General features: G+C 42.6%; 1 protein-coding gene across 1 annotated transcript; it reads left to right on the top strand.

Moving 5' to 3' along the window:
• The first annotated feature begins 1,122 nt into the window (after nucleotides 1–1,122).
• Nucleotides 1,123–22,295, top strand: LOC140355815 (chromodomain-helicase-DNA-binding protein 7-like). Its single transcript, XM_072440459.1, has 3 exons — nucleotides 1,123–1,555; nucleotides 20,746–22,197; nucleotides 22,276–22,295. The coding sequence occupies exons 2-3, from the start codon at nucleotides 20,835–20,837 to the stop codon at nucleotides 22,293–22,295; spliced, it is 1,383 nt and encodes a 460-aa protein (XP_072296560.1). The 5' UTR covers nucleotides 1,123–1,555; nucleotides 20,746–20,834.
• The last annotated feature ends 194 nt before the right edge of the window (nucleotides 22,296–22,489 follow it).

Genomic DNA, 22,489 nt, shown 5'->3' with positions numbered 1-22,489 from the left:
CTATGGCTGAAACACAGATGACATTCAAGTCTCTGCACGTTCATTTTCAAAGCAAACTAAAATAAGATCAAACCAGATGTAGCTCGGAAATATGTGTAAACCCCATGGAGCAGACTGTGGTAAGGGTGACTTACAAGGAGGTATGCATCACTGATTTGATTTTTTAGTTATGGTTTCTGAGATTGAGAAACAATTGTGAATCTTCATCAGATTTGACCCTAAATGGTACAATAATATAATTCCCTTTTAAGAAAATGCATGTCATAAATCTGGATTAGGTTAAAAAACAGTTAAAAACATAGAAATCAGTGTGCATAACCACATTAAGAAAAGATTATTCACTGTGGAAAAGAAACAAAGGCGTAAGTGAAATATGTGTTCAGTGGGTTCTGGTAGTTTGTGAGAGAGAAATGGCATAATGGCATAAATATACAGGACATATGATTGAATAATATGTTTGTATGTTGTTGATATCAGTGATAAGCAAATTATACCTTGGGTTCAGTACACTGTAGTCGTTTTTTCTTGTTTAAATTTAGATAAAAGATTTCTGATTTCCAACCATAAGTTCGGCCCATATCTGACCTTGAGTGGTCCAATGTGCGCAATGTGAACCTTTAAAAGCCTTCAAAATGTATGATACAAGATGTACCAGACCCAATGCCAAAGTCACAAACAAACATGAAGGGCATTTGTGATTTAAATAAATGAGTTTACATTTAATTTAGCCAATAGAATTTGATTTGTTTAAATTTTGATTGTATAAGCTGCACTCAAATAACTTTGAATGTGTGTTTTAAATATATATAATCAACTATTCTAACTCAATTTAGTTTGTTTTTTGAACAAAACAAGTTTATGGCACAACTTGATCCCACGCGCCACGCTGTGTCCTTGTGTCCTTGGAAGACACCCCCCACAAGAACTTATAACATTTGGACGAATCCGCGGTAGTATAATCGCAAATCCACTTAAAAGAATAGAAAATACATCAGAAACACCAAAAACCAGCCCGGTTACCTCGCTCGCTCGCTCGCGTGCGTAAAACCCAAACCCAGCCTGAACATTGCGCACATGTGGCCACTTTCTGCGCGCGGTGACGCCTCTGTTTCCCCCCCCCCGTCCCCGCGTCCCCTAAACGAGAACCCGGAGAGCGTCACACGAGCACGGCGGGGTCAGTGACCGCGCACGCCGCCTGTTTATCCGTATAGAGGTGCTCGGGAGCGCGCCCCCCTTGGCCGCGGAAGGTGAGCGAGTGTCTGGAGGGGAGGACTCGGGAGCGCGACCAGCCGGGGATCGATCGGATTAAACTCGATTTGAGTGAAATTAACACAAAGGAGACAAGAGCAACGCACACTAGTCGGCGAGGTCGCGCTTGAGAGGCACGTCGGACTACAATCGCATGTAAAATATCAAACTTGAACTTTTTTCCCTCTGTTTATTTATATTTCAAAAAAGGACCACGGTGGATTTTTTTTTCCCCCAAGCAGCGGAGACACTAACCCCGCAACGAGGAGTTGATTTGATAAGAACCATAAGTCACCGAGCGTGTTGGGTAAGCTTTAACTCTCTTTTGCTCCGTGTGCAGTCCGTTTTGGAGATCAACTTGTTAGTCTATTTACACCGAATCCCGTCGCGTTTGAAAGGCAAGTTTCGCTACTTTTTTCCGCGGCGATGGCTCGTCTAATCCGCTGTCCGCTCGGCGAGATACGCGCGTCATTCAGAGCACAACTCGAAAGAACCAGGTTTCGGCGTTATCGTGCGCCAAAGTAGCATTTTAATCGCGAATGTGAGCAGAAAGTCATTGAAGCTTCGACTGGCTGCCATGCCGACATGCTAACAATAGCAAGTTTAGCTTTGCCACCCGCTGCATCGCTCTCACTCACACACACACACACACACACGCGCGCGCACAGTCCCAGTACTTAGTTGAAAAGTGGAAAGAAATACGTTCAGCACAACACCCGGGATCTGTGCGTTTCTACCACGTTCGTTTCGTTGACTTGTCGCAAAGTCTAGATTGAAATGATAACTTTATCCGCGCTTGAGTAAGAGTTGGTTAGCCCGGTTAGCTAATTGTGTTGAGGCTTGTTGAAGACACGAGGTGGCTCAGAGTAGAGGTGAGTCACAGGCGGCTGAATGAACGGAGCTCCGGGAGATTCCCAGCGGACTATACTCAGCAGAAATGCCCCAAAAGTAACACTTACACTGGACAAATAAAGGCACTCGTGGTCAAATTAAAGTTTTCGCTACTATTGTAAACGGGTAAATGTTGAATGGGAGAATGCAAAGTGCGTGTAGTAGTCGCCAGTTGTGTTGGACGGAGCAGCGCAGTGGAGAGAGGGGAGTTATGAGGCCAGGCGGTCATTCCTCCCGATTCAACCGTGTTTTTAACCTTGCCCCGCCGCTCATCAGTTCACGAACACAACTTAAAGCAGATATAACTGACACTGGTGCCACTGCATTGCCGTTTACGCGTGATAACATCGTTTTCTCGGAGATTTGTCAGTTGAGCGACTAGTTTGTCGGTCCGGAACGCCGTGCGTAATGCCGCTGATAAGCTAATTAGCAGCGCTAGCCGCTGGAGCTTAGCCCAGCGCTAGGACACATAACTTCAGCTAGCTGTTAGCAACTGTCCTCATTGTGTGTGGACCACTTTGTAGCTAGCACCGAGCTAGCCTCTAACCTTCCCCTGCGCTCATGTGTCCCGACTGTAGCTCGGAGGCAGAGAAAAGCACGTTTCAGTTTGTGTTGGAAGAGAAACGCACGGCACGCCGCACTTTTTCCGCATTTTTGTCATTTGTTTAGTGCTTGTGTTTCGCGTTACACTGTCTTTAACAGTCAACTTATGCAGCCAAACTCGGCTACACTTGTTACTCGGTTCGGAGGAGGCAAAAGTGTCGACACCTGCATGTACACTTGTGCCAGTCTCTTCCGCGCACACGTCCAAATGCGCACGTCTCTACTCTGTCGTGTCTGTGCATAGTGTGAGATCCTGTCCTTTCTCAATTATGCATGCAGCAATCGGTCATCTTGCGTGATGGTTGCTCTCACGTAACTTTGCCAGACTACGAAGCTGCGAAGTTCTCTGATAAACCCTCATTTTGCCTTTTTTTTTATCTGACGCGGCGAGTCTCGGGCGCAGATCGTCTAGATGAGTGTCGCCTTTTCGCGTTCACCGTGTGTTTTTTTACGCACATTCGCCAAACTTAGTGTTTCCCAAGTGCGGTGCTCATTTCTCCTGCTGAAGCCAGGAGCTGCTCCCCCTCCACCTTGTGTCTGTGAGCCAAGATGGCAGCTAGTCATGTTTAGCGGGCCACAGAGAGGGAGAGATAAGAGGCCCAGGCCACACACAAGCACAAAGAGCACACACACAACAGATGTTCACCACTATTTGGACCTCTGTCTCGTTTGTCTTTTTCCTTTTCTTGTGGTTTAACTTTGGATGCGCTTTGTGGCTCAAACTCTGCCCTGCCTGGACCAAAGTAGGATCTCTTTTCTCTAGTTCAAACGCTCAAAAATAGTGTTTCCTCACCAGATGTCTATTAAAACTGTTTTTTAAGTTTTCTACTGTGTTTAAGAGTGGCAATGACCTTGACGTGGTTATGTTGAAAGTTGAAGATGCTGCTTTATGAACCATACAATCACACAAGCGCTACACTTTCTTCTAGTCTTACTATTTTGCCTTTAACACTTTTGTGATGTCTAGTTTTGTGATAATTTTTAAAAGGAATGTAATCAAGACTGCATTTTTGTGGTTGTTTTTCCACAAGCACGGAGCAAAATCATCAAAGTTCCAGACTGTTCATTCCAATTTCGCATGATACAATTGCGACTTGTCCATGACTTTGCCTAAAGCACCACAAACCTTCTGGAAGTTTGGCTTTGCACATGCCATACCAATTCAGTTATTTCAAAGTACTATTTTGTGCCAACTCTTACCAAAAATGGACACACAACTTGCCAAAGTAGATTGTTACGGCAACAAAGAGAAATGTCCTAAAATAGTAATCAAGGAGTCTTTGAACTCATTATTCTTAGTCAAATCAGCAGCAGCTCCTTCTATTAACAGAATCCCATGAGGTCTGACTGGTGACAAATGGGGAAAAAAATTCCAGTTAAGTGTCCTAGTGAGAAATAGAGCCACAGCTACAGAATGTCCGTGTTGGTAAATGGAAATGTACTTGCACGTATCAAAGTTTACTTAAGCAAACATTTAGTCATGTACCTTCTGCCTTTGCTCTTGCGTGTACGTGATGTAAGCCACTTTTTACTTTTGATGTGAGGCAAAGAGTGAATACGTTTATACATTTATTCATTTTTTGCATAATCGATGGAGGAGACGTATGTAAATGTCTATAATGGAAGAAAATTGTGCTTCAAAACATAATTTTCCTGAACAGTTGTTTGAGAGTTGAATAAATTTAATGCTTTAATCTAATGGCAGAACATTATCTCATGAAGTTTATACGCTACAGCATATGGTAACTGAAGATGAGGAGTGACTGACATGGAGCTAAATGGACCAAGCCAGTATTAATTCCAATTCAATACACTATTCCCCTGCTGCAGTGATGGATATACAAGCCCCATTATTGGGCTCCTTGGGGTCACTTTGAACACACAAGTCCTTGCCTCCTTCTGACAGGTGAGGTCCGGACTCTCCATGGTCCTGCCCGGTTTCGGAGCACTTTCAAACCCATTGGTGTCTGGTATCGAACACAGTACCGGCAATTGTTTGGTGGCCATTTTGTCTTGTTTCATCACTGTCAGGGCTAGCAGATCCTGTTGGCGCAGATGAGAAGTGCTGCTGTTGTTTTCCTCTCATCTCATCATCCATCGCTCCACCTCCACAGACGCCCCCCACACCCACCCACCCACCATTGCCCAGGCTCCGTGCATCTCTGCCTGGCTGTCTGTTCCCCTCCTCCTCCCTCGTTCTATCGTTCTCCCTCTGCCTCCCACCTTCTATCGCCTCTCATTTCCAGCCAAAAGGTTAGCGGGGGTCTTTAGCGCCGCGGTGACATTCAAAACTGAGTGTCATCACTGTCTCTCTCTCTCTTCTTCTCACCTGGCGCTGACTCTCCTCCTCCGCACTCTCACTCACCCCATCCCCCCGGCTTCCCCCTGCAGCGAAGGCCTTCTGGACCTCAGGAGCTGTGCCTGGAAGGAAAGGCTGGCCATAATGCGCCTCTATAGTGTCTCTGTGTGGGCAGTATGTGTTTTCTGTACTGGCGACGAGACGGCCTGTCAAGTACATCTCTGACCCGTGTGTGTGTGAGAAAGGGAGAGGGGGGGAGAGAGGGAGCGAGAGCGTCTTTTAATCTCCTTGACCTCTTCCTGGCGTCTGTTCGCTTGTGTCACATCCTGTTTTTCCTCCTTCATCCTTCGCTGCTCTAAAAACCCAAAGTTGTCGTAGGTGGGCTAGAAATATGAAATCAGGCAAATAATAAGCGCAGTTGGAGATGCAGTTTTGTGTTCCTAGCCAAGCAACTCTGTTATGAAGCAAATTCAAGCGCTAAACTGTTGTCAGTTCTACTTAAGGAGAGAGTGAATTCTGTTTCACCAGGCCCCTGTCCGGGTTTCTTTGTGTTATAAGACATTACTGTACATTGCCCCACCAATTAACCTACAATGATTAGTATAATTGTCAATGATCCAATTTTTAACCAGACAGCGATTGTCAAAATACCATTACCAATCATATTTTGATCGTTTTCTGGACAATACAGACTCTAAAATGCATACAAAAATACTTTTTTATAATAAAGACTGCTGCATTAATAAATCAATGTCATGAAGGGATAGCAATGTCTGATTTTCAATATAACTAAATATTCTATCTATTGGTTGCTAATGTATTTTAAAACTTTCAAAACAATGAAATAAGATCTTTGCCACTTTCATCCTTGTCCACTGTGATACTAATTTGTCTTCATACCAGATCCCCTATAGATTTATTGGAGTACATTTTGCCCTGCACCCCCACTGCAGCTCAACGGGCCAAGCTATTAAGATATTTGTGTATATGTAGATCTGCGTAGAAGATTGTCATTTCATTCTCAAATGTAGTGCACTAAATTTGAACACGGACCTCATTCAACCACAAAATCCCACTTGTTGCATAAAATTTGCACCAAAATGTTTGATTTGAGCTCAGGTGGGAGCATCATATGAACGAGAGATGCTACCAACAGAACACGGCGTATAAATGGCACTGATGTGGCGTCCTCCAGCGCTCCCTTGTTTTCGGCTGTATCTCTCCAGTGAATCACGGCTGATGAAAGGTTAAGTGCTGCTTGCTCATGAAGGCACGGAACTGGGAAAATGCAGATGGATGTGAGGTCGGGGAGGACGGTAAAATGGAGTCATATTGTCTACATGTGTGGAAAACTAGTGCAGTTGTGCCACTCGGCAAAGCAGGCCAGCACGAAAATTTACAAATACTATCTGTATGACAAGAAATTAGTTGATGCAAGTATTTTCTTGGCATTTTGAAACTCTATTTTTCTTGTTGTATCCTTGAATCCTTGTTTGTCTAGTCTGTCCAGCAAGAGCAGAGCAAGACCTCACTAAGTCCTTGGTTTAGTTTTGGTCAAGCCTCGGTTTTGTGCTGAAACTTCTCATTGGATATTCATAAGTAGCAGATCTACTGTACTCCATTTATGCCGCCATTTGCCATGTTAATTTTTCATGGAGTCTCGTCCAAAATATGATTGTATAAAGACTCACTGATCCCTAACCGCCTCACAGGAACCTCACTGATGCTGTCCAGAGAGAGGGCTGTTGTGTGCCTGTCCCAAAGGAGAAGTTGCCCCGTGCCTGTGTGGGACCAACTCTGAAGTTAATTGGTGGTTAGGACAGGAGCAGGCGGGGCAGCCACAGGGAACTGACCAATCTCAGGGGAAGTGGTCCAGACCCTGCTGTCCCATTGGTCCTAAAGGGGCATGTCAATAGCTGTGATTGATTATTGCAGAGTGGGGGGTTGCAAACCAGGCCTCTAAATGCTTCTGCAGAAAGAAAATGGCACAAAAGAAATGGAGCAAACCTTTTTAATTTTATGCTGAAACTTTTTGGTTGAAGCTAGGATTTTAAGAAACAAGAAAATAACCTTTTTTTGGACACTATAAAAGTTGAGATCCTTGCCAGCCTAGACCTCCATACTGTTTTCAGTACTAGGGTTGTCAAAAGTATTGATTATCTTATACTAAAATGAGTATCGAAACTAGATACTCATTTGAATATGTATCGATACTAAAATGAACCTTTCCTGAATCGAAAGCATTATGCCTCATGATAAAGGTAAAGTAAGTGATTATTTTGTGTTTGAAATTCCCTTTTGTTGTCTTTATGAATGTAATATTTTGTCGTATTATATTTTTGTATTTAGTATTGAGGCTTTTTGTTAGTATTGAAATTGAGTTTGAAATGCTAGTATTGCGTCAACACTACTGTATTAGTTACTAGTTTTTGTAACATGTGCCAATGTGATGGAGAAGGGTCAGCCCCAGTCTCTTCTCAGTTTCTAGTTTTAGTCCTTGATCGGTTCATTTGAGAGTTTGGGGAAGTATAGTACATCTTTTTTATTTTTGAATCACAAACTGTTTGGTAAAAATGCAGCCTCTACCAATGAAACAGGAAAATGCTGCCTCTGTCTCTCATTCAAATGTTTCCAGTGCCTGTCAGCTCAAGAGTCTGCGCTGACAAATCTCTCAAAACCACTAGTGGCTTAAAGAGACGAGCAGAGGTTCCTAGTTCGAGAGAAATCCTGTCATGAAAATCTACCTTTGAAACTTGAGTTGTAGGGTTTTCCCCAAAGTGACGGGGTAGCATTTGCCTTTTGAGGTTAGTCATTTGCATCAAGGCAAGACATTTTCCCCTTGATGCAGTTGGATTTCTGATGCATTTTATATTCACCAACTTCATCATAACCAATAGTTACTGTAAAGCCATATTTATGTTTACAGACAAATGAAAAATGTTGCGCGAATAAGAGAAGGACGAGCTGTTCCCATGTAGCGTGTTGCTCTTGGCCAGTGTAAGGTGATGCTGATTCAGGGCAGAGGAGATAACAACCGAGTCATGCAATACAACCAGTAATCACGAACCACACGGACAGAGGTCAAATGTTTTGGACGTCATAACATTAAGGGACGCTCTTGGATGTAATAACACAACCTACTTGGACATTGGGTCAAAAAACAAATGCATTTTGGATTAGCGTTGGACTTTGACCAAGGATTCAGTATGTTTTTTTTCCCCCTTGAATTTATTTCAGTCTTCTCTCAATCAATTTTGTCATGTACGGTAATTCACTCCCATTAAGCTCACTTAAATTGTCTTCCTTGATGTCCCCTTTCTGGCATTTCTAGACTTTGTAACCATAGCAGATCTCTACCTACATAGGCCTGGCACAATAATTTAATATAGCGACTTGTCCTCCAATAAATAATCGCTGAAACAATATAATTTGGTGCTCGATATTTATCCTGTGTACATTTCCTTTGCGCTAGTGGGATGTTTATTTTTTACTTTTATATAGAACAAGCTTTAGAGTGTCCAATTATAATGACTTTGTTTTTGTGGCAGCTCATGTTTTTCAAAGACATTAACTTGCTGCTTTTAGAGTTTGTCAGTGGCATAAAGTAGTTTCAATATTATTGTATATCGATATGAAATGGCAATGTATAGCACTTAAAATGTTGTGACGGCCTTTGTATACATGCCTCCACTGTCCAGACAAACTCGGTCCAGCTACTCTTGACTACTGTAGAGGGTTTGAAAAAGACTTGAACAATGCCATTCTACACATTATTTGCGGCGTGACTATATACGCTGACCACAATATTGTGAACTTGAGACTGTGTGGAGTGCTGCTTTTTTTCCAAACACCCAGTGAAATAATCGAGCTCTGTCAATAACCTCAGAAATCCCATCCTCCGGGGCATTTTAATACCTCAGTATACCTGAATACCGGTTATCGCCCTAGCACTAGTTGCTGGTAGTCACACCTGAAGAAATTGAGCTGTTTGAGACGCTCAAACAAACGCTTGTCAAACTGGAGAGACAAGTTTTTAAGTTCATGTTTGACCTCTATACCTAGTTTTGCAGATTATTATAAATCTGTCCTGTTCAGATTTAATGCTTTTGTTACTTTTGTTTCCTAAATGGTTTAATCCTCAATTAGCGATTTCTCATTAAACGGCATTAATATTTTTTTCCTCCAAAACCAATATTTTACCTTGGGTGGTACTTTGACCACTTTGAGGCCCTATTTATCAGGCTCTCTAGAAAGAACAGATTCTTATACTTCTAGTCTAGTGCCCTCTCGTCAGCTCCTTTACCCGCCGTAGTGCCCTACTTCTCCGCTCTTGCCTCCTCGCTCCTTTCCCCTTCTCTCCTCTCCTGAGCCTGGCCCAGTCTGTCCTCCGGGATCTGAGCGAGAGCCAGTGGTTTTTCCTATACCACATGCTAAAGGCAGGGAACAGATTGGATAAACACAGCCCTTTTCCTGCTGACCCATCCCCTCCTCCTCCCCCTCCTCCCCTCCGACGCCACACAGCATGCACTCGGCACACACACTGTCCATTAACGAAGCAGCCGTGCGTAAAATAACCAGATTTTCTCGAGCTTCACTGCGTCGCTCTTTCTTGCCTTTTACTCTTGATACCCCGCCCTGTCCTTCCCCCCCTCTTCTACTCCCCCTTCTCTTCCTTCCGGGCCCAAATCCTAGCCCCAAACACAAGGCTTGCATCCCCTACACTTGAGCATAATTACACACACAGCCCAAGCTCCCTGCGCGCTGTCCTCCATTTGCGAACAAAGGTATAAATTATAGTGGCCTTAGATCCTGGGCGATATTGTGGAGGTGGGTGGCTGCGCACGTGTTCACCAAAAGGAAAACCTCCGGATCGCTTACCACTTGAAGGTTGTCTTGTACTACAGTCAGAGCTGTTGGGTTGTTTTTTTTCGTTGTCTCTTTTCTCGCTGTGTGCGGAGCTAAGAGGAAGCGTGGCAGTGTTGACATGGCAGAGATTTCCTGTAGTAAAGCCTGGAGGCTACAGACAGTTCAGCTGCCAAACTCTCGACATCAGAGTCTCCTGCGCTGTGCTGTTCTGCTGTTGTGGAGTTGCTGTAGGCTCGGCTCGTGTTCTTGTGACTTTGTGCGCTTCCCTGCAGACTTTACATGAACTGGCTGAGTAGTAGTTTTGTTCTCAGCCTGAATGAAGGGGTTGATTGCGTTATCGCAGTACAAACAAAATGAAATGTATAATTTGACGGTGGTTAAGTGGTTGGTGCTTTGGCCTTTTAGTTAGAGCTGGGCGATCCGTCGATGCATGTTCTACGCTCAAACACTAGGGATGAGACAAGATTGGATGCATGAGAAAGGCGAGGCGACACTTTGGCATTATTTATGATGAATAAATGCGGTTCAAGTCGCCTTAATGACTTCACATTTCTCTATAATGAAGAGATGTAACTCATCAGCAAAACCCCATTTTCTGTCCAAGCCAAATGTAAACGAATGGGGGGGAAATCCTTACACATGTGTGCACAATCTTATACCACAAGCTTATGGAAAACAAAATTGCCTCAAGATCTTGTCCCTATCAAAAACACATTTCCACGAGCAACTCCTCCTATTTGTCAGCTTCCTTCAAACTTTTAAGTGACAAGTATATTTAACCAGTCACAGTAAAGTGATTCATAGCTTTAGTTGCATCTTAAAGATGACAAAAAAGATAAGTGTGATCACATTGAAATTGTGGCTCCAAGAAAACTGCATTTTTTTGGCTTATCGCCCGCCCCTATCGCTAGGCATGGAAATTGGTTTCATCCCTGTTGCAGCCGCTTTTGCTGTACGTCTAGATCCTTTCCAAAGATCTAGTCCATAAACAAAAGTGATGGATGGAATTTGTAAACGTTTCTGTCCTCCGAATGAATGCGAGTGAAGTGTAAACGGAAACATCACGGCCAGAAATATACAGCCGCTTTATTCATAGCAAATTCGTTTTGTGGAAAGTTTCTCTCCATCTGTGGTGGTGGTTGAAAATCCTGAATAGAAGTTCTGCTCTGGATACAATTTTTGAAAATGGATTTGAACAGACCTAGAGTCCGCTTGAGTCTTTTCAGTCCCGTCAGTAAAATCCTGTTGTTTGGATTGGGGTTCAGACTGGAGGTGTTGACTGGCACAGAGTTAAATGTCTCTGTCTTGTTTGTAACCATCTACAGAAAGCAATTGTGTAGTAACTTTCCACCGTGTGCGTTTGTTACAAGGATACACTCCTGTTGTTGTGTACTTAAAGAATATTCAGCCTCTCTCACAATAACTACTATATTGACCCATCGTTCGATAAACGATAGATGGAACAATATTTTGGGGGCGCACTGTTTATTGTTTACTTTAAATGAGTGGGGAACCTTTTCTTTTTTAGCATACTATCAAAATTGTCCTGTAAAGTGTCAAATTAGTAATTTTTGTCACTTGTAGATACTAACGCGTTTCATTCTGCCATTTATCTATTGCCGCTGATGTTTACAATTTTGCACCTTTTAGACTATTGTTGTTTTAGTGGCATAAAGTCGTTTCAATATTGTCAAGAGATTTTCTGAAACAATATATCATACTTTATCATGACAGGCGTACATATTCATAATGAACTTGATTTATTAAAACACATTTCAGTCAGCTTTGCATCTTTGGACCTTTTCTGTCCCCAAAATGAACCAAAAAACCTGCTGAACTCCCAAAAGCCAACTGGAATGGTGATTTTTGGCGTACAATTACACCACTAGTAAATTTGCCATGATTAAACACAACCTTAAACGAATGCCCTTTTGTTTTAAGTGCAGCGCAGCCCATATAATTTGTCAAATGTCCCAAAAACGGTCCACTGTTGCCTCTACAATAATTACAAATCACAGTACTGTACATTTACCACGGAAGGTTAGTGTGACCCGAGTGTCCCATCCTTCTCTAAAACAATTAATCTTTAACATTTGTACTCTGCTGTTTATCAGACTGTTGGCAGTAGGTTTGTTTATTGCACCATGTCAAAACCTTCAGGAAAATGGTGCACAGAAGGGGATTTATTCTGCTAATTATGAGTTGTCGTTTTTATAAAGTGTCGCTGTGAATTCTGGCTGCTTGTTGCCACTGGCTTCATCTCGGCAACTCAAACATGCGCAAAATCAAACTTTCTGACCAGACCCTTGTCCTGTCACTCATCCGCGGTGTACAATGAAGCTGTCACTCCTGAGTTGTACTTTCAGTCACTGTTATTGTTGGCACCTCAGAGCTGCCTTTCTTTTCCTCCCTGTCAGCTTAGCAAAATTAGATTATATAAACTAATGATTGACCATGTTTGTATATAAAATAATACTTTTATTGTACCAGTCCTTCGTAGATCAGGGTAAAACTGTGGACTTTGGATATGGTTGTGCAATTAATCAAACGGCAGTCATTTCTAATCGTCAATGATCAGCTTTGGTCTTTTTTTTATAGATGTCTGCAGCCAATCCTCCGTCAGTATAAATATGTAGAGAGGCAGAGTTCATACTTTGGGGGAAGACGCTTGATAGTCTTTTTATTCAAGTTGCAAAGATTAAATGCCTGTGCTCCGGAAATCATTGTTGGTGGCCATTAAGTTTTTGAACCCAAACTCAATGGATCAATATGATTTTTTATATTGCCTAACCCTTAACTGGAGACCAAATGTTCTTTGTTTACAACTAAATGGAAATGGCTGGAGTGAAAACTGTTCCCTCAGAACTCCCTAGAATCTGGATTTGTCTCTCCTAGTGAGAAGCTAAAACTCATTTTGATTTTTAAATGTCTATTCTTCATTGTTTGATTACTTTTTCATTTTATAAATCAACACAACTGACAACATTACTCAAATACTCATTACATAAATGTTGAAGGCAGACTTCATTAAAACGTTGGGAATATGGTCAGTAAATGCACTCTTGACATGAAAATGCATTGAATTATAGATTTTTACACTGCACTTTTCACATTAATTGAGCAAGATTGACTCAATTATGTTCAGTTACGTCTGCATCAAAACCCTAAGGTTACTGCCTAATTCTCACTGCAATTTTGGACTAGACCAGGAATGAGACCAATGATTAATCTCAAAGTTACTGTGTTCTTCCTCTCCTGTTGTGCCCATCTTTGTAACTTTATACTCTAACTTCTACCAATTTATTTGGCATTAGTCATCTCTGAAATTACATATTGGACATATCCTCTTGTGGTGTACCAAAGTCCATTTTCTCTTACATGTGCCTTGTCCTGTGTGTACACGTCAAATTCACTATTGCTTTATTATTTAGCAAGACTTTGAGCTCACTAAATGACTAACGGCTCTGATTATTACCCAACATTCTCCGAAATCACCACATTACCGTCAACATAAACCCTCTTGTAACTGCTCATGTCGTTGTCTGCCTTGAACTGGCCCAGGTTTGATTTGGTTTTTTGGGTCTAATATTGTGAACTGTTGCCTCCGAAAGCCTTTGATAACGATCAGTGCACTCCTGCGAAGCCACACACTTTCCAGCCCGATTGCTTTCCCTTCCACTCGTCGAGACACACACCAGGCCAGGAATAGCTCTGCGTTTTACACCATCGTGCCATTCAAAGGCGTAAAGAGAAATTGCTGTATAAAAGGGTATTTTAATGTCAAAAGATGGATTAAATATTGTTGCGTAACGCTGTGTGCGGTGAGTTTTCGTTGAGTGTTTTGAATTCATGTAAATAGAAACAGTTTTGAAGTTATGTAATGTAATTGTGGCGAGGTTAATCATGATTATATAGATGATGATGATGATGTAAGGGGGGAATGCTTTGTTTAGGACCTGCAGCTCAAAACTAATAAGTTACTGACTATAAACTGAAATGCATTGTACAAATTTAAACGGTGTTGTAAAGCTAAAATTGGTTTCCAAGTGCAATTTGTGGACGTTTCTCTTTTAGACTGGGTAATGTGACTTGATCTTGTATCGAGTGTGGAATCTGAATCAGGGCTGCAACAAACCATTCAATTATCTACAGTGGACTAGTCTGATATATTTTTTTTTTTCAACTAGTCAAGATAAGATGGCCTTTATTTGTCCACTCAATGGGGACATTTCGTTGTTGCGCAACGCAAGTAGGTACAGAAGGAAAAGAACATAACTTATAGGAAGCTTTAAAAAAACACTCTTAATAGAAAAGCGAATAGAAAACAAAACTTATCGACAAATATTTTTTTCTATTCATTGAGAATTTTGAAATGGAAATACAGACTACTACTAGATCAAGAATATCTACAAATAAAGTGACATTTTATTCTAAGAATGCCATGGTCATCGTTATAAAAGGTATGCGTTTCAGAGTAACGTTTATCCAAATAGGACTTTTAAAAAAAATATTCGACTAGTCAAAATTGATCTATTCATTGTTTCAATCCTAAAATGAATACTGGTGTATTGATAAAGGCACCGGATTAAATGGACCCAGTTGAAGGTCAAATCAGTTGGTCCTGACATGGGTCTCAGTGGTCCAGTTGTGACTTGGTCTTAAGTCAAGTTTACAACAGAAGTCGGGTGGCGCGTGATGCTTGTGCCCTGGTCACTAACGAGATGAGCCATCATATGTGCTGTACAGAATTTCAATATACAAACTCAAGCTTTAAGTTGATTGCAACATGGCCCAGGGCTGACGAGCTCTCGTATCTTTGAGGTTTCAGGGTCTGCCATCCAGATGTTAAGTGTGAATGGATGTCTGTTTGCCTTTAGTGTTAGGTGGGCAATCTATTGAAATGTATTTATGTAATTTTGTATACTTCCAAATGAACATATTATGTTTTTTCTACTGTTTTGTGATTTTATTTGACTGGCTTTTAATCCGACACAGTATAAGATTGTTATCGGGACAATTTTTTTATCATTATTGTCCACCCCTTTACAGTGGACTCCATTGATCAATCCTTGTTCCGTATGAGTTTATCCACCCAAGGCTCACAGGCTGGGGGAAGACTCCAGCCTCCTGCAACCACAAACTGAAACAATCAGAGGATAAAAGAATGATTTGTCATCCCATGAGCATGCTTAAATATTTATCAAATTGATCATCCCTCCATCTCCTGGACCTCTGAAGTGCTGTTGCTGTGTACGACTCCTCGTCCACGTGTGGCATGTTGTCATGGGGGAGGGGCGTGGTAAGTGCCTCATCCTTTGATGCGATTTGGTGTCTAAAGCAGCACACTGACCGTTCACCCAATTCCTCTGTGCTGACAGCTGGGACTCTGTGCCAGACCTGCTTGTGTTTGCAGTGGGAGCAGTGGCTTGACTGGGCTTAAAGCAAAATGAGAGAATGGAAACGTCTATTGCCCAACATTAAAAAGTCCAATTGTGTTTACAACCAACACATTGATCACAGTTCTGTAGTTCGTGTTCCATCATAAATGCTTGTTCTTTTTTGTCGGTTTCTTTTTAACCCAGGTTTAACATTTGAAACGGGTCCTAATGCAACTAGAACGTTAGACATAAGTATGTTTGTACATGCATGGTAAAGGCTGTATATTTTGTGTGCGAAGGATGTGACTCGAATAACTGTTACAGCAATATTCCATGTTATTTCAAATTCCCATTTTTAAATCCATCACCGATGACCAACTGTAGCCTAAAACGAGGGTGAAGCCTCCAGTGCACATTAGGAGGCAGGTTCTTGACTCTGCTCATGGCGGAGTTCACTCTGTGGCTGTGAGCCCTGACAGGAAATCAGTTTCCCTCATAGTAGCTTGCTGCAGGGCATGTTAAATCACACTATTACACTCACCTGCCGCACGCGCGCCAGCCAAAGTTCTTTCCTCTTCACTGTTGTGATTGATACACACAGGAAACTATGTAACATGACAGTATTTCATTGCTTACTCAAATTTGATAACCACAAAAAGTCCCTCATAGTAAAAGTGAATAATGTATGCGTACAATTCAGAGATGTGTAGTTCAGTAGAATACCTTTAGAGATGTGGAAACATTTCCTATAGACCACATACAATATATTTGTCTTCAATTTCTCCATACTTTTCGGACTTAAAGCCGCTACTTTTTTCCCCCATGCTTTGAACCCTGCGGCCCATACAACAATGCGGCTAATTTATAGATTTTCACTGGATAACAGCCACCGGGGGCACTATTGCAGGAAGCACAAGCGTTTGACACACTGTAGAAGGAGACATTGGTGGACAGTGGAAGCACTGTCCAGGCGACGATTCGTGTTTTCTATATCTTACGCTTCAAAATGCTGTGTTTTATTACAATGGGACTCGTATTCATGGAGGAATGAGTCTAATAATGAGGAAGTGAATTTAGATGGGGTTGAACTCGAAGACAAACGTGGAGCACAGACATGCGATGTATGGCGGTTTGTCGCAGTGAAATGGAACTTTCCTGGGCAGACCTGACCCGAAGGTCAAAAGACTACCCTGCATCACTACTGTGGCACAATCTTTCATGTAGTACTCTACCTTGTACTACACTGCTGTATAGCCCGGATATTACGGTCCATTTGTATTCTGTGAAGGGTTGTAATGAAAACTATAAAAGCTTCTGTATTTCTGGTTGTCGGCGTTAAAGCTAGTTGGTGGAATGTTGATTAGCGATAACAATACGATGGGGGGGGGGGGGGAAATAGCACAGTTAATGTTGTCATGGGCTGTTCGCTGGAGTGTTTGCTGTTTTCTGATAGGGCTCTGCAATTAATCGAAAGATCGACCGATTGGGTCATGTGAAATCGTCAAATGTTAGGGAGGGTTTTTAAGTCCACAGTCGATCCTGTAAGAAAAACGTGGTTTTGAGAAGAGGTCAGACTTTGGAGGAAGACATTTTTATATTTGTGCACAGATTAAAAGTTTGTATAGTTTGTTAATGACAATCATTACTAAAAGCCAATTTTCAATCTGAGATTTTTTTTTTTTTTTTTAATCTATATTCTGAAATATTGTATTCTAATATATATGAAAGGACAAATTCACTTGTCAACAGACTGTATTGTAAACAGGCCGAATTAAATCTGAGCACTAGCTACAGTTGCTGTGAATTAGTTTCACATCACTTAAAATTATAAAAGTCTGTAAAACTTGCATGAGGCCAGTGATGTTTTACCTTGTGTTGTGACGATTCTTCACTGAGTACTTTTGCAGCATTACCGCTGTGTTCCGTTTTCTTTGCCCCATCATTGTGGACTTTGTTTCATAATTTTGGTCTTCCGTGCTCTTTCACACAACAAAACTACACTTTCCAGACACACTTGTGAGTTCTAAATATGCCGATCTTGCCTCTGTTCTGCTTTTAGTTACTACAGGCGCCACGTGGAAACGAGCTCCATGTGAAACAAGTGCTTCTGCGTACCACAGATTGATGCGGTTTTAATTAAATATGTGAAGTAAACTAATCATCAAGGCAATATAAGAATGTAAGCTTTTTTGTATTCGAAATTACTCTATTTTCTAAACTACTGTATTTTCTTTTTTTTACTTTAACCAGCTACTTTTTTTCCCATGCTGTGAGCCCTCCAGTCATTATGAGTCTAATTTATAGATTTTGACTGGTAAACAGCCACCAGGGGGCAATCTAGCAGGACACGCAAGCGTTTAACACGCTGTAGAAGATGTCCGTGGAAGCACTATCAAAGGGATACATTGGGTTTTCTATAGTTTAAGCTTCAAAACGCTTAAACTAATTCAATGAGGAAGTTAATTCAATGAGGAAGTCTAGATGCAGCAGAATACAAAGACACACGGAGCACAGACATGCAATATACGGCGATCTGCCACATTGAAATGACACTTTCTTGGGCAGACTTGACTCACGGGTCAAGAGACAAAATGTGCATCACTACCATGGACCATATTTCTGTTTTAAATATCTCATCTTACAACATAACACACACTCGACGAGTACGAGCTGAACCAGATGTGAAGACAGACACAGGTACATCAGCACACAGAGTAATCAAGGACTAAGGGGACAGTAGGGACTGCTGTGATGTGTTTGTTGAGCTTCAACATGCTGAGTGTTTTATTACAATCCAACTCCTATTCACTTAGAAATTAGTCTAATTAGTCACGCAGTGCAGCGAACCTCGGGTGTGCCGCGAGACCCCCGGTTCAAAAGATTCATTACTACCGCGTTTATTTATGTGTAAATATCATGTTACAACGTGGACACCTGCGGTTTATGGTCAGGTGCGGCCTGTATATGGACAAGTTCTATTTTCTTTATTCAGGAGCACTTTATAGCCCAAAAAGTACGGTAATCATTTCAGCCCTACCACGCAGTGTACATTGTCATCACATCCAGAAGTATTGACATTGGATTTGACTTGGTTTGCAGCCAACATTGATTTTTTTAGGGCAAAGAAATATTGCCGTTACCTAGTTCTTTACCAAGTTCTTTCTTAAATAAGGATCAAATGTATTTCAAAATGTATAGAACCAGTTAACATTTTTATTTTGCATTATGTGAAGATATAGGTAGGCTATAATATGATTTATTATTTGAGTAAAATTTGTCTCAGTCTGTGTGTCATCATTGTGTTGCTCCTCCTGGGCAGCTCCTCTTCAACCTGCTGTGTCTGATTACTCCACACACAACCACTCACACTGGAGTTATTTGGAGTAACTGTCTAAACTGATCGTTTAGGGGGAAAAACTATTCAAAAAGTGTCAAACATCATCGCGGGTGTGAATTTGTCGCAACAAATATTTAAAAAGTTTCGTCTGAAACTCTTCCAGAGCTTTTAGAAGTCTAACTGTAATTTCTGGGTCTTTCGACTACGAATAAAGACTAGATAAAAGTTCATATTAGTCTGTTCTGTTTGAAATATAGAGGCAGAAAGCTTCTGTCTCCAATAGATCCATGCTCTGTCCACTGAGCTGCTGTTTTCTTCATTTTTCTGCAAAGGGACTGCATTATTGACTCATTAGCGGAGTATAATATCAGTGCATTTGGCTGATACTAATATTAATCAGTGACATAAATACTTTAAACTAAAGATTTACTATAGCTTTTTTCATAAAAATACCTATTTTCAGAGGACATTCTATTAGTGTGAAGTCTTGGAACAAGTGATGCCTTTAGTTACATTCTAAGGAAATGTAAAGCAATGACAAACCTCTGACTTACATTCTAAGAAAATTGAGATTTTTCCTTACCTCCACCCTAGTCTAGATTTGGAATTTCTAATTTTCAAGACTTGTCAACTCTTAGTTTTTAACTGAGAATGTCATGTTCAGATGTGATGGTTGGTAGCCTGTCCTGCTGCTGACCACACCACAGAGAAAGTGTGGGAGCACCTGTCTTCCTGTCTGTGCTGGGAGGTTGTTTATGGTTCAGGGAGATTTGGAAGAAAGGCCTTGTTAACCACCATTTACACAACAACAGACAGAGGGCTGCTGCTGGCCCTGAAGAGGCTCCCACCGAGCGCCCTGAGGCTGCAGGAAGATTGTTTTACAGTAATCCTCTGTCATGCTAATGGCCGCCCTGTTGCCTTCCCACTCACTCAATGGCTATTCTGTACTGCCCACAAGGACCTACTTCTAATTTTCATCCCAGCTCCGTGCAGTAAAGCAAAAGTCGTTGGAAATCTTTTGTGGTGGTAGGGTTTTTAGCACCATGCAGTGTTACGCAAGTTGTGAAAATCACAACTTCCCATCAGTAAATTAAGGGCAAATATATTATCCTGTGTTGGTATAAACTGCCTTTCTTTTTACATTTTCACACTATAAACTTCCAGTTTTCCTCTTATTGTAATGTTTACTCTTTATTTTGCCTATAAAGTCACATGCACAATGGTGATGATGAGCTACTTCTGTAACCACATCTGTCCTGAGGTAGACCGACTCGAATGTGGCTGCCAACTACTACTACTATACCTATTACTAGCATGATGCATATTTCAACTGAATAAACTGTTCCATCGATCTGTTTGAACATTTTGAACCACTAGTTGGCCCGTAATGTGCTTTCTTATAAATTGGAAAAGTTGTATGATGCTTAAGCATTCTGAATTTGAGAAATAATTACTTCTGATAGAACAGAGGAAATCAAAAGTTGTGAATTTCTGGAAACTCAATTGTGATTATTTTTCTTTACAAATTAAATAATTTTGGTTCAGAAGATGTAGACTTTGAACAGAGGTGTGGGGGACTGTTCCAGCTGCTGAGACGTCCCATCAGCGCTCTCTTCTGATTGGTTAGTGGGCCATGGCGGCAGAGGAGAGTGATAAGGTGACAAGTGGTTTGGCTGAAAATCTCCAGATGTGGGCTGGATCATGGCAGCTGCTGCTGTTCAAACAAAGTTGCATCTGCTGAGCCCTTTGTTCTAACGCACACTAGGCCTCACTCAATGAGTCGGACTGTGTTAGAAAAGAGAGACCTTCTTTTGTTGGGTGTGAAAATGCAGCGGGGGAGGGGGCTGATATCAAATGTGCATGTTTTGGGTGCTCACAAAGCTCTTATTTGTTAAATCCATTGATTTTAACAAATGAAGGCTCTGTCAATGGATTTCTGATGTGTCGGACTGCGTTAACTGTGGTTCTGCTAATCAACAAAGGGGGACAGGTTCTTAAGAATAGCTGGCTAGCTGATAAAATATAAACTATAAATTAATCAACAAATTAATTATTATTATTATGTGTAGCCTTGTTTTGAAAAGAAGCATTTAATCTAATGTTTTTAATTATCTTTTTTCCAGAAACCTGAAAAAGGACAATGGATTAACACCGGCAGCTGACCACTCTTCTGTGCACAACTCACCTCTCAGAGCCCCACTTGTGGGCCGTCATGGCGGACCCAGGGATGTTGAGTTTATTCGGGGACGATGCGGGGCTGTTCTCTGATGGATTTGATGGTTTGGGAGACTCCTTCCCTCAGCAGGCTGCCTCGGCCCAGACCAATGCCACAATGAACCATGAGCACCAGGGGAACCGGCCGTACCACCAGGGTATGATGGCTCCTGCGGCCGGACAGCCAAAAATGGGCCAGATGTATGACCATGGTTCCTACGGAGGCTATGATCAGAGTGGAGCTGCCCCGGGGCGAATGATGGCCCAGAATGGTCCGAGTCAGGGGCCAACGAATGTTAACCCAGCCATGAACGGCATGGCATCCCACTACCATAACAGCCCTGCAAACTCTACCAACCCCCATCACGGAGGCTACACGGGTGATGCGGGGGCAGCTGGAGGGGGCTGGGCACAGCAGCAGAACAGGTTGCCCTACCCACAGCCCCCCTCGCAGGGTGCTCCCAACCAGATGGGGGGTTACCAGATGCCTCAGGGCAACTACAGTGGAATGCAGGGCCCTCCTGGCGCTAACGCGGCACGCATGAACCAACACTACTCGTCCCCGAGCATGGCACCTGCCTCCGCTCAGGACCCTGCACACTACCTGGGACATGTGGGGATGAGTGGGCCCCAAATGAGACATCCACACGCTCCGCAGCAACAGGGACAGGCCTATCCCAACATGGGCCACACACCCAGATTCCCCCTTTCCCCCACTCGTCAGCCCCCACACACTCACCCACACCCCCAGCAGGGTATGGGAGGCTACACTGGTGGCCAGTACCCTGGATATCAAGGCCAGTATGGAGCCATTGGGCCTGGAATGAATCAAGGGGCCAACTTAAATGTAGGTCCAAACCCCCAGGCCCTGGGACAGAGGTTCCCTTTGGGCTCAGGTCCTGCGCCCGGGCAGCAGGCTCAGAGATACCCCCCTGGAGCTCCACACCAGCCTCATACTGCTCCCATGCCGCAGGCAGGACAACAAGGCCAGCCTATGCACCCCCTCAACCACACCCAGAACCAGGCCCAGTCCCACCTTGCCCCCCCAGCTCAGGGATCATACCAGTCTCCCTCCTCCTTGTCCCCCATGCGGGGTTTGGGCACCCCAACTCCCCCACCCCAGGGGAGACCTCCCAGTGCAGGACTAGTTGGATCTTCAGAAGTCTCCGGATACAACTCCATGCAGTCACCACCACATGCTATGTCCCACCAACAGAGACCACCACAGGCCCCCCTGCCAGCCACACACCCCCAGCACCAGCAGCCGCACCTTCCCCCCAGCGCAGGGCAGATGTACCCAGGTATTGGGCCACAGCATGCAGCTCCGATGGGTCCAAACAGACACCCCATCCCACCACAAGGTGAGTACCTTTTGACCAGGTAATTTCACAGAAACGGTTTGCCTATTCTGTAGCTGTGCCATAATTTCATTTGTGAAGCTGTGAAGTTGCAGTGGTAGATTCATTTATTTTTTATAAATCAATGTCTAACTAGGTCTTAAAGACTGTTGTTTATGGACAGTCTGTGACTGCCTGTTTTAAATGGGGGGTTTAACGTGTTCTACAAGAGAGAGACCATTAAAATGCAAGAATTTTTCGAGTTAAGTTGAGTCCGTTTGTTAGGAACCAATTTACCTTAATAATGTGGGTTTTT

The sequence above is a fragment of the Eucyclogobius newberryi genome, unplaced genomic scaffold, assembly GCF_026437365.1.
Source record: "Eucyclogobius newberryi isolate DKJ021-1_F unplaced genomic scaffold, fEucNew1.0.hap1 SCAF_12, whole genome shotgun sequence".
Lineage (NCBI taxonomy): Eukaryota > Metazoa > Chordata > Actinopteri > Gobiiformes > Gobiidae > Eucyclogobius > Eucyclogobius newberryi.
This window is presented reverse-complemented; position numbering and strand designations above follow the sequence as displayed.